General features: G+C 50.9%; 1 protein-coding gene across 7 annotated transcripts in view; it reads left to right on the top strand.

The window, feature by feature from the left end:
• ESYT3 (extended synaptotagmin 3) overlaps positions 1 to 16,700 on the top strand; it is a 72,519-nt gene that overhangs the window by 47,548 nt on the left and 8,271 nt on the right. For 4 of the 7 annotated variants that reach the window (XM_045088858.1, XM_013061447.2, XM_045088859.1 and 1 more), the window contains 17 exons: positions 251 to 327; positions 1,643 to 1,709; positions 2,318 to 2,407; positions 2,912 to 2,967; positions 4,404 to 4,524; positions 6,672 to 6,842; positions 7,462 to 7,544; positions 9,388 to 9,436; positions 9,687 to 9,776; positions 10,255 to 10,317; positions 10,408 to 10,470; positions 11,009 to 11,077; positions 11,572 to 11,658; positions 12,299 to 12,448; positions 14,281 to 14,777; positions 15,422 to 15,520; positions 16,004 to 16,135. In XM_045088858.1, coding sequence (XP_044944793.1) covers positions 251 to 327; positions 1,643 to 1,709; positions 2,318 to 2,407; positions 2,912 to 2,967; positions 4,404 to 4,524; positions 6,672 to 6,842; positions 7,462 to 7,544; positions 9,388 to 9,436; positions 9,687 to 9,776; positions 10,255 to 10,317; positions 10,408 to 10,470; positions 11,009 to 11,077; positions 11,572 to 11,658; positions 12,299 to 12,448; positions 14,281 to 14,777; positions 15,422 to 15,520; positions 16,004 to 16,135 — 1,964 coding nt within the window. The remainder of the gene's footprint in view (positions 1 to 250; positions 328 to 1,642; positions 1,710 to 2,317; positions 2,408 to 2,911; positions 2,968 to 4,403; positions 4,525 to 6,671; positions 6,843 to 7,461; positions 7,545 to 9,387; positions 9,437 to 9,686; positions 9,777 to 10,254; positions 10,318 to 10,407; positions 10,471 to 11,008; positions 11,078 to 11,571; positions 11,659 to 12,298; positions 12,449 to 14,280; positions 14,778 to 15,421; positions 15,521 to 16,003; positions 16,136 to 16,700) is intronic. The other 3 variants (XM_045088856.1, XM_013061449.2, XM_045088857.1) reach the window with 3 other exon arrangements.

Raw genomic sequence — 16,700 nt, 5'->3', positions numbered from 1 at the left:
CTGGCACAGAGCGGGTACTCTGTAAATATCTGTGGTAGGAGAGAGAGAGAAGGAAGGGTACACATTCTAGGGAGGGAGGTATCATAGGTCTGAGGACAGACGGGCCACAGTGTGAATTTCTCTTTTTGTGCCCCATCCAAGAATTGTGGTGGTCATGTTGTTGCGACCAAAGCCCAGTGCCGGGCAGGGGCCAGCAGCCACCCCTTGCTGTGAGATCCCTGCTCACCCATCCCTCTGGCATCTCTTCCAGTGCCCCCGGGTCAACGGCGTCAAGGCACACACTAACCAGCGCAACCGGAGACGGGTAGTCCTGGACCTGCAGATATGGTGAGCCATTTTGCCCATGCGGGCCAGGTGCAGGGTACGGGGTATGCCGTGTGAGAACAGCCAGCTTGAAGATGGAGTAGTGTAGTTTATGTTCTGATTTGGGGTGGGAAAGCGACTCACAGCGCACGCGCGCGCGCGCACACACACACACACACACACACACACACACACACACACACACACACACACACACACACACACACACCCCACCCTGGGCAGGAGCACAGGGTCCCTGCTTGGGACAGGAAAGAGTATCAGGAGAATGGACAGTCCCAAGGAAGCCACTGCTGGTTGACCCCTCAGCCCAGGCCCAGATTCTCCCATAAGAATTGGCACCAGGTAGGCTCTTGGATACCAAGGCCCAGGCAGCAGAGCTTTCTTGGAGGTCACAGCTAGTTACCTGGATGCTCAGACCAGCTGCCTTAAAGAGGATGTGGAAAGAGGGAGCAAGTACAACAACATGATGTGGGGACTTGTGGTAAGGCCCAGGGAGCTCTGAGCACAGGCTATGAGATCCGTGGGAGAACTGGACCCTGAAGCGTCAGGAAAACAAGGATGCAAAGATACATCCTTGTGTCTAGTTCAGTAGGTTGGGCAAAGGTACCTCTTCTGAATGATGTTTGTAGCAAGCTGGAGTCTGAGAGAAGGGACATTCAATCCAGGTAGTCTTCCTGGAGGTGGTAAGGTTTTAATTGTGCTTTAAAGGAGCAAGGATTAGGGGTTCGTGGGTGGCTCAGTCAGATGATAGTCCGGCTCTGTTTTGGCTTAAGTTATGATTTCAACGGTGGTGGGGTCCAGCTCTGTGCTCAGTGAGGACTCTGCTTGAAGATTCTCTCCCTCTGCCCTTCCCCCATGTACTCACTTGTTCTCTCTCTCTAAAATAAATCAGCTAAATAAATAAATAAATAAATAAATAAATAAAGGACCAATGATTAACTCTGAAAGTTCCAGAATGTTGCATTCCTCTCCAGTGTCTTATTTTCATAGCCCAGAGGCTGGCACTGAGAGCATATCGGGTGGATAGGAGTCAGCTCTGGGAATACGTGTCCCCATCTGGGGGATGTGTGAAGTTGATGGTTATTGGGCACGCCTGGCTCCAAGGCTCTGCCACCAGATCCACCAGGGTCCTCTGGCACACATGTAGCTTCTCAGCCAGCTCAGGCTTTGGGGGAGGCCATAGCCTGGTGATGCTGGGCTCAGGGTTGGTGACTGGATGCCTGAGCTTGGGCTCTATGGCCCGGGGCAAGTTTCCTGGTCTCTCTGACTGGCGGACCTGCCTTTCTTTTCGGCCTTCCTTTTTCCTCCCCACTTTCAGCTACATCGGGGACTGTGAGATCAGTGCAGAGCTGCAGAAGATACAGGCCGGTGTGAATGGGATTCAGGTATGTGGAACCTGGTGGCACTGCCCACCCCCTTTCCCCCGCTTCCTGCCCCTGGGGCGGGAGGCCGGGCAGGGGGAAGCAGGCTCACACTGGAGCAGGCAGCAGGGAAGGGGAGGACACCACACAGGGGCTGATCATCCCAAGACTCCAGGCCTGAGGTCACACGGCTGGAAAGAGGCGACTGGGCTTTACCAACCTTCTGCTTGGCCCTGTGGCCCCACACCTGCCTCTGTAAGAGTCCCCCTCAGGGGGGCAGGAAGGGAGACATTCTATTTATGGAGTGATGCCGAGCCAGTGCTTAGAAACTAGGTGGATGGAGGAGGGGGAAAGAGCTTATGGCAGAGTGGCATACTGGCACCAGGGCCTGCCTGGCTGGGCTGGCTGGAGATTGGGGCAGGGCTGCAGGCCCCTCAGGCTGGAGCACTAGCGGATGGCAGGGGCAGCTAGCTCATGGCCCTTGGTAGCCGGCAGAGGGGTGGCAGCCATGTGCAGGTTTCTGTCCCCTGAGGTGGCCCCGACATTTGGGGGTGGCATGGGCATGAGCAAGACAGGTGGCCTCGGCTGAGTACAGGTGCAGGGAGAGGCTGAGGTCCTGCGTGCCCATCCAGTTGCAGGGCACGCTGCGGGTCATCTTGGAGCCCCTCCTGGTGGACAAGCCCTTCGTGGGAGCTGTGACCGTGTTCTTCCTTCAAAAGCCGGTGGGTGCCAAGGAGAGTCCTAGGCCTGTTTTGGGGAGTAAGCACTCGCCTGCCGGGCACCAGGTGCTAATGTGAACCCAAGAATAGAACTGCCTACACCAACCTAGACCCGGGTACCCCACACTCCTCATGTCCTGTCATCTTAGGTGGCCTGAGGTGCTCCACTCTGCTCTAAACCCAAAAGCAAGAAATAGCTCGCAAGAGTGGCTTGCCCAGGTCACACAGAGGGTCCAAGGTGGAGGGGAGTGTGTCTCTGAGACCTCTCAGTCCGGGCCAGCCTGTGGCCCTGTGCACAGCCCCACTCCTGTGTGGTCCCAGCAGGGAGGCGGCAGACTGAGGCCTGCGTAAGACTAAGAGGTGCCCTCATTTGCCTGACACCCCCCTGGAAGTGCCCTCCACAGCGGCTGTGTTCTACCTGCTGGTGGGCGCTAGGGGCTTGGCCAAGGGACTCAGCCTTGGGCTTCTGGCTTCTTCCAGTCTAACAGCCTCCCTCTGCCCCTGCAGCATCTGCAGATCAACTGGACAGGCCTGACCAACCTGCTGGATGCACCAGGAATCAAGTAAGTGCACTGTGGGAACGGCGGGCAGACCCCCGGAGTGGGACCCTCAGCAGTGGGCAGCCAGTGACTGGAGCTGCCCAGCGGCGGTGCCCTCCTTCCCGGCCCCTGCATATAGACTGGGGCTGGCACCAAGCTGGCCCTGCTCCGGAGGGAGGAGGGGTGGTGTGTTTGGAGGGGGAGCAGTGCTGTCCCCAGAACATGCAAGCACACATTCAAATGCACGGGCACACGCTGGCCAGATGAGACGTCCTGGGGGAGGCCCTGGGGCCTACTGAGAGCCCTGGGGCCTCTGTAACCAGCCCCGGCCAGACCAGGCTCCTGGCTCGGTCACTCAGCACTGTGTGATTTCAGACAATTTCCTATACCCCTCTGGGCTCTTCCTCCCTGAAAGGGGAGCCTGCTTCTTCTGTGTCATGGTTTCGGGAGAACACTGAGGTGTGTGCGGCGGCACAGTGGGCAGGAACACACAGGACGTCCTCCTTGCAAGTGGGCGGTGAGAAGCCCACAAGGCCTCACCCAACCATGGTCACAGGGGGCTGCTGTCACAGCAGAGGCTAGTGAGGAGAAGCCGGTCTGGGAGATTGCACATTCCGGGGACTGGATCTAGGGGCTGCTGCACGCAGGGCCTCAGGCCCCCAGGTAGGAGCAGAGGAGGGCTCTGACCCCTCATGGACCCATGTCCCCATGAGGGAAGGATGGTTGGACTGACCAGGGCAAGCTGGGGCTTTCCGAGGTCAGGCACCTCCCCTGCCTGCAGGAGGGACCCCGGGCTCCCTCACTGAGGATGTTCTCCCCCCATCTTGGCCCCCTGGATTCAGAGAATCCACTTGTCCGTGGTGTCGTTCAACAGATGTTTACTGAGTATCTAGTGTGTGCTAGTCCTGTTCTCGGCACTATCCCTGCTGCTCTACTGGGGAGAGAGAGTCAGGCAGTAAGCAGAATTTTGATGGGATGTCAGGGAGTAGGAGGGCCACGGGAGCAAACACTTAGGTAGCACTTACTGTGCACCGGGCACCATTCTCTGCACTTTCCGTGTTTTAACTCCTTGTAACAACCCTAGGAGGTAGTGTTAATATCCTCAGTTTAGAGATGAGGAAACTGGTCCAGAGAAGTCAGCAACTTACCCAAAGCCTCACAGCTCATGGGCGATGGAGCCAAGATTGGCACACAGGCTCCAGGTCACCCCTCTTAGCTACCCCTCCGTGATGCCTCAGAGAACAAAGCAAGATGGGGAAAAGGGGTGGTTGGGTGCTGTCAAAATGTAAGCCCACCTCCCCTCCAAGCCAGGCAAGCTGGAGTCAGGGCTGGTCTCTCCCAGGCAGGGCCCAGCCCACCAACTCTGCTCCTGGTTCCAGTTCTGGGGCTGGGTGGCGGGGCAGGTAACCTGGGGGAAGGCAATGCCACCCCTCTACAGCTGGCCATGCCCATGTCCCCAGTGAGGTGTCAGACAGCCTGCTGGAGGAACTCATTGCTGCCCACCTGGTGCTGCCCAATCGTGTTACTGTGCCTGTGAAGAAGGGGCTGGACGTGACCAACCTGCTCTTCCCTCTGCCCTGTGTGAGTACCAGCACCAGCCACGGAGCATGGGGCCTGGGACTGACGGATGCATGGGCCTGCAGAGGGAATGCATTCTCAGATGACAATTGTCTCTGTCCTGTGAGAGCATGGCTTCCTTATTCTATTGGAGGAAGACTGAATCTTGAGAAGGTTGACTGGTTTGCCCAAAGCCACCCATCTAGGGAGAGGCAGAGCCCAGGTGGCATTCCTTCCTGGATCCTGGTCCCAGCTGCAGCCTGGGTTGGGGACTGTGGGTAGTTACCCCCGTCCTGAGGAAACTCCAGGAGGCTCCCATCCTCTCTTCCATGAGGCTCCCCTGATTCCCATCATTTGGGGGTGGAAAGAATCCCCAGGAGAAAATATTGAGTCAGCACAGGATGGGGGGCTTTATTGTGTGCTCAGCCCCACTGCCCCCTCTATCCTGGGCCCCGATTGGGAGGCCTCTGAGGACAGACACATGGCCTCCCTACAGGAGGTGCCCTTCAGGACTGGCAGTTAGGGCTCAGGAGAGGGGGACGTGCCCATTTCACCATCAGCGCAATGTCAGAGGCATCGGTCTGCTGCAGCGGCACACAGGGGAGGCCTGGGCTGTCCAGGGAGACAGAGTACAGGCGTCCTCACAGCCTTGCCATAGTGATGCGGGCTTTAGCCCACACTGCGTGGGGCAATCTTAGAATAACAGTTCAATACCATCACCTGCATCACCATTACTGAAAACAGTCTGTCCTTGGGGTAGATTCCCAAGATGTCCTGGGAAGCTGCTATGATTTAAACTCACTTGGGATAGTTTTGTGTATTTGTGACAACTGGCCATGAATATTTACACTTAGGTTTCATTCTATTTCATTCTATTTTCTATTTTTAGGGCTTAATTTTGACCATAACTTCCTTTTACCACCATGTAAAATATTTGCAAGCTTCTAAAATCTAATATAAAAAACAAATTCTGTTTGGAGGAGTCTGACTTCTATCCCTTGTTCCCTCCACCTAACCACCACCCTCCTCCTTTAAGTAATGGTTTATCCCCCCACTGTTCCTTTTCTAATATGAGCAGCTGTGTGCATATCTAATTACATTCCCATTCCCCTTCTCTGATGGATGGCAATGAACTACAGTTTTCTCCACCTTGTTTTTATCACTCCATACGTCACGGGCACCACTCAGTGACAGCGTGGACAGGGCCCTTCTCCTCACAGCCACACTGTACTCCACGGCGTGAGTGTGCTGTGTTACTTAGCTAGTTCTGATGGACAGCGAGTTGTGTCAGTCTTTGACTATTACCAATAGTGCTGTCATGAGTAGCCTTGTATGTGTCTTTTTATATTTTTACCAGTATCCTTTGAGAGTGGGATTGCTGGGTCAAAGGATAAATGGAAATGTATCTCCTGGTATTTTTTTCTTTTACTTTAATTCCAGTATAGTTAACATAGAGTGTTAGATTAGTTTCAGATGTATAGTAAAGTGATTCAGCAGTTCAGCAATTCCTCAGCGCTTATCCTAAGTGTACACATATCTACTGATATTTAAAAAAAAAAAAACAAAAGAAGAAGAAGAAGAAAAACGGTTTCCAGGCAGGAGCCCTTATTGGCCCCATGAATTGTATTTCCTAAGTCTTGTGGTTTGTTCTGCCTCAGGACAAAGCTGAATGTGGGGATGGAGTGGGAGTCAGTGCGGGGCCTTTATGAGCACAGGGACCCACTGCCCACAGCAGGCAGTCCCCACAGGGGAGAGTACCCCTGGGTGTCAGAAAAAAAATGACTTCAACTTGGTCTCCATGCATGTTATTGGGCGGGGTGGGGAGGGTGAGGAGTATAGGAGGAAACCTCCTCAGATGGTGGTTGTTGGCACAGGAGGAAATGGCTGCAGTTAAACAAGCCAGTCACATGGCAGGTTGGAGCCAAGTGAGGTCAGGAAGGCCAGGAAGGGGGGCCGGGCATCATGATGCAAAGGACAGAGCCCTGGGCCCTGATATCACTTGCTGTATGGCGAGGAGATTGCCAGATCTGGCTTCTGTTTTTCATCTGAACCTGGAGCAAGTGAGATGGGACTGGGATGATGTCTGATGGCTTTGGCCCCAGTGCTGTGGGCCTTGAGGGCTGGCACAGCTCAGGAAGCAGCTGTGAGCCCTGGGCTGGGGCATTTTCCAGGGAGTGATCAGAGTCCATTTGCTGGAGGCCGAGATGCTGGCTCAGAAGGACAGCTTCCTAGGGATCCGAGGCAAGTCAGACCCCTACGCCAAGGTGAGCATTGGCCTACAGCATTTCCGGAGTAGGACCATCTACAAGGACCTGAACCCCACCTGGAATGAGGTATTTGAGGTGAGGGTCTCCTGGCTACTTTTCACGCCCTCCAGACTTCATGCTGGGTCATGCTGGGTCCGAACAAGGGAGGGCCTCACGTACCCATGGGCAACAGTAGGCTAGAGGAGTGGGCCGATTTCCCACATCCACCAGGCTTCCAGAGGGGGGCTGCTGTGGCCCTGCTGGAGGGAATTCCAACCTCCCTTCCTTACCAGACAGCTTGAAATTTTTCAAACCAGAGGAAAAGACAGAATCTGTTCTGCCCAGATCCTCTCAACCTCCCCTGCCAGAGCCTGACACCAGGAGCTTAATGTTCTCCCTTAAATTCACCCACAATTGCTACTACTTGAAAGGCAGTACACACAGCCTGTTCAGTGCTCCAGAAGCTGCGAGTCCCATGCAGAACACACAGCAGCCACCATCCCGAGCACCCACCCAAATCCTCCCCATCCTGCAAGAGGACATTATTCCATTCTTAGAGGTGGGATTCTTCAAAAGCACTGGAAGGCAGGAATACACCCAGGGCTCTGCACTGGCAGGTGGCAGAGCTGGAATTTGATTCTCCTTGGGTCATGCTTGAGGTCTGCTTCATCAGCCATTGTGGGCTGCAGACCAAGTCACCTGTCTTTCCTTACAGTTTATAGTGTATGAAGTCCCTGGGCAGGACCTGGAGGTAGACCTGTATGATGAAGATCCCGACAGGGATGACTTCCTGGGCAGGTGAGGAGGAGGGCTGAGCTGGGCCTGGGGGCACTGGGCTGGCCCTTGGGACACAACACCCCTGCTTCCACCTCAGTGACCTCCAATCCTGGCTTGGTTACACTGATACAGTGACTGTGTTAGGCAGCCAGCTTCATTGTTTCATGGTTCTACCGCTAACCTTCCTAGAGGTCTGAGTGCCAGCCCTAAGCTGGGCCATGGGGATACTGAAGACCCCAAGGTCTGTGTACCATGGGCTCTGCTTCCTGCACTCCTAATGATGTAGAAGTCCCCATTTGGAACAGTCGTAGGGGCAAGGCTGGCGTGGTGGGCAGGTCCCCTGTGCCAAGGAGCCCTGGCCACTTGCTCTGGGGAAGAACCCAAACTCAGGGCCGTGGGAGAACTGAAATGGCTAAGCTGGGGCTGGCTGTAGAAACTCTAAATTCATATGTCTTTTGGCCCATTAGCCCCACTTCCAGGAATCTCCTGTAAAGTAAAAGCATTATACCTGAAATGCTCTACAATGAGCAAAACTGTGGTGGCAAAACAAAAAAGGCTGGAAACATGAATAGTCCGGAGCCTACCAGCCTCAGAGGACACTGGTTGAAAATGTTTGAATAAATTTGCCATTGCCAAACTACAGGATAGTCTGCCGCTTTTTTTTTTTTTTTAAAGATTTTATTTATTTGACAGGCAGAGATCACAAGTAGGCAAAGAGGCAGGCAGATAGAGAGAGAGGTAGAAGCAGGCTCCCTGCTGAGCAGAGAGCCCCATGCTGGGCTCGATCTCAGGACCTTAGGATCATGACCTGAGCCAAAGGCAGAGGCTTTAACCCTGAGCCACCCAGGCGCCCCTATTCTGCAGCTTTAAAAAAAATGATGAGTAGAAGGATCTGTGTGTATTGACCTGGACGATGCCAGTATAGGGGTGGGGGAAGCAGTTGGAAGTGACCTGTGCAGTTTGATTCATTTCTGCAGGGAGGACTCTTGAGTACGGGTCTGTGTGAGCAGAGAAGAGCATGGAAGCCACAGAGCAGGCTGTTACACTGTTCATTCCAGGAGGTTGGGATTGCGAGGCAGAAAAGAGAGTTTTAACCAAATTTTCGCACTGCTGTATTGTTTAGCTTATTTCCATGAACAAGTTATTTTAAAAGCAGAAACAAAGCAAAGTGTGAGGGACATGATCTGACAGCCTAAGAAACAGCTTACCACCAGATATTATTTTTCTTTTCATCTTAATGGAAAAAGCTGCAGGTTTTGTATTATTGCAGATTAGAAGTGTGGCTTGTAGTTGATGTTGTAACTGATTTCAAGTGTGTTCTGAGCTCAAGCATATTTCTAACACCTACACAGTCTCCCCACTGGCTATTGGGATCATCTATTTGGGCTTGGGTTGGGTAGGTGGAGGCACACTGTGAGTGTGGCCGGTACCTCCTCTCACACCCATGCCAACTATACTTACCCCTTGGAGGGCATCTGGAGAGGTGCTGGAGGGGCATTTGTGGTTGTTACAATGACTGTGGAAGGTGCTACCACTGGCATTTAGAGGGCACAGGACAGGGAAGCTAAATTCCTGCAATGCATGGGCAGTTTTGCACAATGAAGAACCGTGCCATTCAAAACACCAATAGTACCATCACAGAAATCCAGGGCCAGTGTGTCCAGTGTCTGGTCATTCTCCTCTGGGGATCGGAGCCAATTGCCTGCCCAGGCAGTAGCCCTGATGACCAGACAGGCCTTCATTTGTTTGAGCTGCAAGTGGTCTCCCATTGGTTCCTTGAGATGGATAAGCTCCTGTCTTGAGGACTGCACTCACATCTGCTTCTTGCCTCCTTGGAGCTGAACTGATTTCCTGTGTATTCCAGCTTGCAGATCTGCCTTGGGGATGTCATGACGAACAGAGTGGTGGATGAGGTAGAGTTGGTGCCTATAACCCCCTCCCTGTGGACATCCTGGTTTCCGTCTGTCTATAGGAGGACAGAAGCAATTCTATGACCACCTCTCCAGTCCCTCAAGCCAGAGCCCATCCCCTCTGGGCTGGGTCACCTTTTCCCTAAAGCCACCTAATAAAGGTCCCTAAACTGAACTGCTTGAAGAGGGTCTGTAGCACCTCAGTGGCCCTTTCCCTGAGCTTTCCTCTCCCTTCTCACTCCCCACCTTACAGTGGTTTGTCCTGAACGACACAACCAGTGGGCGGCTGCACCTGCGGCTGGAGTGGCTTTCACTGATTGCCAACCCAGAAGCTCTGATTGAAGTGAGTTTGGGGTGTCAGTGCTCCCTAAAGGAAAGGTATGTGGGTGGGGGTGGGACTTCTGGCACAGCCGGTCCATGTGTGAGCTGTGGAAGGGGGTGAGATGAAGCCTCCATATCTCACTCACAGAATCCTCCAGCCAGCCCCTACCTTCTGCTGAACCTGTCCCTTAGCCTCATCTCCACACAGGGCAGCTCCTGATCTCTCAGCAGAGGCTGTCTGCCCAGGGAAGATGGGATCTTTAAAGGATGCTGGTGCTGGTCAGCCCAGTTCATGGGGAAGTCCACCCCTGTGTTTGACTTGAATCTGTCCTGCTGCAGATGTAAACACAGTCTCAACAAAAAGCTAGGTTGTGGGGAATTTTAGGGCTTGTCCAGAGTGCAAGTGCTGGCTGGCTTCCTTCTGCCATGAATGGGCTTCTCCAAAGCCAGTCTGTCTCCTGATGCTACAGCACTTACTGAGAGTCTATGTCTGTTTGTAGGACCAAGGTGGCCTTTCAACTGCCATCCTTGTGGTCTTCTTGGAGAGTGCCTGCAACCTGCCGGTGAGTGACGACATGACCAATGTCACACCCTGCCTTGTGCCCATAACTTGAAAATGTCCAAGTGTCATTCATTTATTCTCTTCTTCATAGAGAAACCCTTTTGACTACCTGAATGGTGAATATCAAGCCAAAAAACTCTCCAGGTTCACCAAGGTAAGTGAAAGCAAGTCATGGCTCCTTTTCCCCAGAGTAACCATAGCCTGTCTTCTGGGTGATCATCTGTGCACCCACAGCCTATGGATGACAACAGTGCCATTCATTAAGTCTGCTGTGTGCCAGGCACTGGGCTTTACAACCTGTCCCCATTTATTATGCCTGAGTCCCATGATGAGTGTGTCTATTTTTGCAATTTTACAAGTAGCACCCAGAAGGTTAAGCACCTGAGTCACAAGCTAAAGAGCCAGAACTTGACCATTTCCATAGCCCCAGGGAACAAGAGCCTGTGCCGGAACCAGGCCTAGCTCCCGGGTTCCTGTCATGGACTTGGAACCTCTCCTCCGGTTAGCCCTATCCTGGTCCTTGCACAGCTTTGGCAGCCCAGGGCCCTGGAAGCATCATAGTAGCCTTCTTCTGAAGGGAAGCAGCTGGTTGGCCCCAGGTCCCACTGAAGATCTGGGAGCTGGGAAGTACACTGGGGTGGTGTCTCAAGCCAGTGGTGCCACTTCCATTGCTGTGGATTTGCCCCTCACAGAACAAAGTCAGCAGAGACCCTTCTTCCTATGTCAAGCTATCTGTAGGCAAGAAGACACACATGAGCAAGGTAAGACAGCTTGGTGTGTAGCCATGGGACAAAGAACTGGGGGCTCCATGCCTTTTCAAGGAGAGAAGAAAAGGTAAGGGAATTAGAGAACTGAATGCTTCGTGGGTGCCAGGTTACAACTGGGGCACTTTGTCTTCAGAACAGCCTCACTAAACAGTTCTATGCTTTTAGAATCTGAGGGTCAGAGATGACTGACTTGTCCAAGGGCACCTGCTAGAAAGCAGCAGAAATCCTGTTGGTCTCCTCTCCTGGAAGTGAGCTCTAATGCTGCTGCTATGCTTTTCAGCTCCTGCAAAACTTGCTGGGAAAGCTCTCCTTGCCTTGAGTCTGGCTGCCCTGTCTCATGCGTCCCCTAAATGGCAGTGTGTCAGGCTCCGACCCCTGGGCAGAGGCTGAGAAGGCTCCCATTGGGTGGCCAGCTGAAAGCAGAGGGTGCCAATATCCTGCTCTGCCCCTCCTGACCCTTCAATGATCTTTCTCTCTTCTGTCCCCAGACTTGCCCCCACAGCAAGGACCCAGTGTGGAGCCAGGTGTTTTCATTCTTTGTGTCCAACGTGGCAGCTGAGGAGCTGCATCTGAAGGTTTGAAAGCTGGGCTCTTGGAACAAAGCTAATCAGTATCTAAGCCACGAGGGTGGGGAGCTTGATAATGCAACTTAAACAGGTTCTCCCAGCAGTAAAGTCAGCCCCTTTTCTGTGGGAGAGGGTGCAGAGGTCCCTCATCTTCATGAGCCTGGTGCCTAAGGACCGTGGGTAAGAGCTTGGAAGGACAAACCCTCAAGTCCCTTGACTCTCCCTGCAAGAATCTTTCCAGTTGTTACCCAGCACCTAGAGTGGCCTAGGTTGGGATCCTCCCAGGATCTTAGTGATGATGTACTTCTTTAAACAATAATTTAGCCTTCACAAAAGATCTGTGGAAAAGTTTCTTTATTTTACACATAAGCAAACAGAGGTACAAACAGTGACTTAGTCAAGAAATCTTAACAAAAAGGCAGATCTGGGATCTTTTCAGGCCCTTAGCCCATCAGTCCCTAAAACCCCTGAGGCCCCGGGCATTTGCCTCATAGAGATCCAGCTGCCAGGTTTTCAGAACAGGACCAGAGGCCAATAGAAGCACAGTACTCGCTTACTGAAGTGAACGTAGACTTGAATGGGGCCCAGAGAATGGTGGTGGTGGGTGTGGGTCTTGGTTCTCCTGTTTTGTGACTGGCCCACTGCCCAGGTTCTTGATGATGACCAAGAGTATGCTCTGGGAGTGCTGGAGATTCCCCTGTGCCAGATTCTACCCTATACAGACCTCACCCTCGAGCAGCGCTTTCAGTTGGACCACTCAGGCCTGGACAGCCTCATCTCCATGAGGCTGGTGCTTCGGGTAACTATCTCCTCTTGTTCCCCATCTTCCATGGCTCTGGCCATGGCATGGACAAGGCAGACTATCTCAGAACTAAGTATCTGCTCTTTGCTGAAAAGCTAGGAAATAGAACTATATTTTTCATCAACTTTGGAATATTGTCAGCCATTATCTCTTCAGATATTGGCTCTCCATTCTTTCAATCTTTAATTCTAGAACTCCTGCACTGGACCTTCTTCCCATCTCTTCTGTCTCCACCTGACCTTACTGTCTCTTGGTGCTACATTCTGATTTTCTCAGATCTGTCTTCTAGACCACTAATTCTTTTAACTATTCATGGTTTTTATTTCAAAGACTATTTTTTATTTCTATCTTTTCCAAGTTCATTGTCTTTTTTCACTGTATTTTATTATCATGTTTATATTCTGTCTTTAACCATCTGAAAATATCTAGGCTATAAAGTATACCTATAATGTGAGTTCTATTATCTGAAGATCTTGAGAGTTGAAATTTTGACATTTGTTGTATCTGTTGATGCTTTTTCAGGGTGACTCATTTCTATGTTTGGTGACTTAGGTTGCAAACATATATTGTATTCTTTTGTGACCTAGATTGAGTTTGCTTGCTTCCAAGGAGATTCTGTTTTGCTATAGCCATGTACCTTGAGAGCCTTACAAGCTAGGGTCCACTCTTACGTTAATTTTTAAAGTTTTAGGTTTCAGGATTCCACAGGTATGACTATGAACCAAAAATTCATATAAGACAGTCCTATAAGGTACCATATCCTCAGGAAAGTCTTCAGTACACCCAGCAGAGTACAGGCAAGATGGACCTAGTTCTTTGCAGTCTTTCCTTGAGCAGGGTGGAAATGTTTATCCTAGACTACTTTTTTCCCTAAAGAGACCCCACCTTCGTGGTTCCTACTTCAACTCAGCCTCACATTGACCTGAGGCCTCTTCTCCCCACCCCTTGGATTATTCAAGGTTGATAAATGACCCTAGGAAAGCTTAGCCTTTTTCAGTAACCCTAGGGGTTTTCCTTACTTTCTTGTAAATTTGGCTATGCATTAAAAAACAAAAACAAAAACAAAAACATTTTATTTGACAGCCAGAGACGGAACACAAGCAGGGAGAGTAGGAGAGGGAGAAGCAGGCTTTCTGCCGATCAGGGAGCCCCATGTGGGCCTCGATCCCAGGATCCTGGGATCATGACCCGAGCAGAAGACAGCTGCTTAATGACTGAACCACCCAAGTGCCCCTTGGCTGTGCATTTAAAAAGGATGTTTGTTTCATTTTATTAGTCATTCCTACTGAGGCTTTTCAGAATAGAATATTTTGACCATTATAGTGTTAGAAATGTAAGTTCCTAGAAATGGTCTTGATGACTGAGGGGGAAGGAGAAACACAATGGCTGAGGTTTGAAACTTTGTAGGAGCACAGGGATATGTGTGGACAGGAAACACATTTTAGGGAAAACAATGGTGAATAGGGTGACAGAAGGCAGGGTGTGATATCTGTGAAGGTGAAGGAGGTGTAGATTCTGAGAGTCCTTTGCAGAGAGGGACAGTACATGCTCTAAGAATGAGCCAGGTCTCTGCCAGCCAGTGAGTGGGGGCAGGACTGAGCGCTCATGAAGACTCACTATTGAGGCAGGAATAACGGAAAAAGAGAAAAAATGGTTATAGGGACCCAGGGGCAGAGAGAGGTTAAGGAAGATATGGGCGGGGTAGGGGGGTAGAAATCCACTGTGTTGGGTAGTCAGGAAGGAACCGCTTCCCAGAAATTAACATGAGAGCAGAGGAGGAGAAAGTGGATGTGGGGGGCCCAGCCCATAATCCTGTCATCTGCTTGCAGTTCCTGCGTGTGGAAGAACGAGAGATGGGGAGCCCATACACAGGACCTGAAGCCTTAAAGAAAGGTCCTCTGTTCATTAAGAAGGTGGACACCAACCAGGAATCTAAAGCCCCATCCCAGGGAGAATGCCCTGCAAATTTGTCATGCCCCCCAGATCCTGCTTCTGATACCAAAGAAACCTCCAAGAGCTCCATGTCAGCCACCAGTGCCACTATTGTTACCACTGAGCCCATGCCCCAAGAGACAGGCTCAGAGCCCAAAGGCAAGGACCATGCCAAAGGGTTCTGTGAGTCCTTGGGGAAGAAGAAGAGTTCGGGCACCATCTTCCTGACTGTCCCAGGCTCCCACTCTCCAGGGCCCATCAAGTCACCCAGACCTCTGAAATGCCCTGCCTCCCCACTCGCATGGCCGCCCAAGAGGGTGGCTCCCAGCATGTCCTCGCTCAACTCCTTGGCCTCCTCCTGCTTTGACCTGACAGATATCAGCTTCAACATTGAGTATGCACCTCTCTGCTTCATATTGTCTAAAACGACCTGTGTGAAAAATACATTCCTGAATGGAGTAGATACAAACTCCCGTTTCTCTGCAAGTTCTGATCTTTTACAAAGTGGCTTCATGAGAGGCAGCATGGAATATGCTAGAAACCCAGGGCAAGGGGGAGAGCGAGCAAGTGCATTCCCACTGTAAAACAGGTGCTGGGCTTTGGTTGTTATGGTTCCTTACCACAGAAACACTTCCTACATTCCCAAGTGTGGGATGCTATGGAAAACTTAGAATGTGGAAATAGATCCTCAATGGCTGCCATTTATTGTTAACTACGAACTTAGCATGCTATTTAATTCCATCTTTACAATTACCCTACGAGATAGAAGTTAATATCATAAAGGTTAAATAACCAACAGTCTCACAGGAAATCATGGTATAAAAGCAAATCCCACTCCTGGGTTCATGTTCTTCCTACTGTGAAGTAGGACAGTCACATGTGAATGGATAGAACTGACTTATGCCTGAAAGGAACCTCACTGAATTATTAACCCACATGGCTCTATGCTCCTAAAGCAGGACATGCTTCTGTCTCAGGGGCTGGGGGAGAGGCCAACACCTTTAATGGCAACAGAAGTTAACAAACCTTTCTTTACAGAGGTGGGGATCTCAGGCAGTGGAGGCTGGGTGAGATTCAGCTCACTGTGCGTTATGTGTGTCTGCGGCGCTGCCTCAGTGTGCTCATCAATGGCTGCAGGTAATGGGGTGCTGGGGCAGGGCAATGGCCTCAGGTGAATGAAAGGGTGGAGATGCTTAAAGCTATAGTGGGGGTGGGCATCCTTGAGGAAGACAAGTAATACACAAGGAAGAAGCGAGGTTTGAAGGCTGCAAGCCGTGAATGACAAGGTCTTCAGTGATGCTGATGGGCAGGCTCCAGAGCCACGGACTTTGTTTAAATATAACTGCTGCAAAAACTGTCTGGGGTGACTTGGAGCCAGTACCTTTTCTCAAGTGTGAATCTCCAATTTCCTTTAGAAGGGAAGTACTTGCTCTACTCCTGACTTTAAAAAACACGTGTTTTCAAAATCCTGCTTCCGTTGTTTTATCCTCCAATTCTGCAGACTTTTGTTTTTTGGTCATCAACAGGGCATTTTTATCCACAAGCCATAGTACAGCCTCTCCAATGGAGTCCTTTCAGGGTTTGAAAACTTACTTTCTAATGTCTTTGAAACCAAATCAGAAACCTGACACCCTGTACCAGCAGTGGAGCTGATCCCTATGTCCGTGTCTACTTGTTACCAGAAAGGAGGTGGGCAAGTCGTAAGAAGACCTCAGTAAAACGGAAGACCCTGGAGCCCCTGTTTGATGAGACGTAAGTGAACCAAGCTCCCCTGCCTATGGAGTGTCTTCTTATCCCTTCAAATATTTTCTGAGTGCCTGGCAAACCTGCCAGACACTGTGAAGGGCTAGATCTGTGGGCCTCAGAATAACATGTTCTACGTCTTCATGAAATTTCTATACATTAATGGGAGAAAAGGACTGCCAAGGCATTTTAGCAAAACAACTACCAACTTTTCTTGCTCATAGAGGCTAAAATGTTCCTGATTATGAACTGTTCCACACTTTTTCTCTTTAAATGAAGCCTCTTTAGTGGTAAAAGGATTTAAATCTGGCCAAATATGTTTTCTTTAACTCTGTTTTAAAGTAGCAGTTAAAAACAAAACATATCTTAAAAACATATCTTAAACCCAGAGACCTAAAATTTCCTCTAAAGCTCCAAGCTCTGGAAGCTCTGTCTTCCCTTCTGCAACAAAGCATAGGCAGCAAGTTGAAACAGATGTCCTTACTGACTTGTCCACCCAGTGTCCTTAGGTGCATGACTGACAGAGTCTAATCACATTTCTTGCTTTTGATGGGTCACGTATGGCAAGTTTTAT

The sequence above is a fragment of the Mustela putorius genome, unplaced genomic scaffold, assembly GCF_011764305.1.
Source record: "Mustela putorius furo isolate JIRA1106 unplaced genomic scaffold, ASM1176430v1.1 tig00003834_pilon_pilon_pilon, whole genome shotgun sequence".
Classification (NCBI taxonomy): domain Eukaryota; kingdom Metazoa; phylum Chordata; class Mammalia; order Carnivora; family Mustelidae; genus Mustela; species Mustela putorius.
Note: the sequence above shows the minus strand (reverse complement) of the source record. Positions and strands in the feature narration are given on the sequence as shown.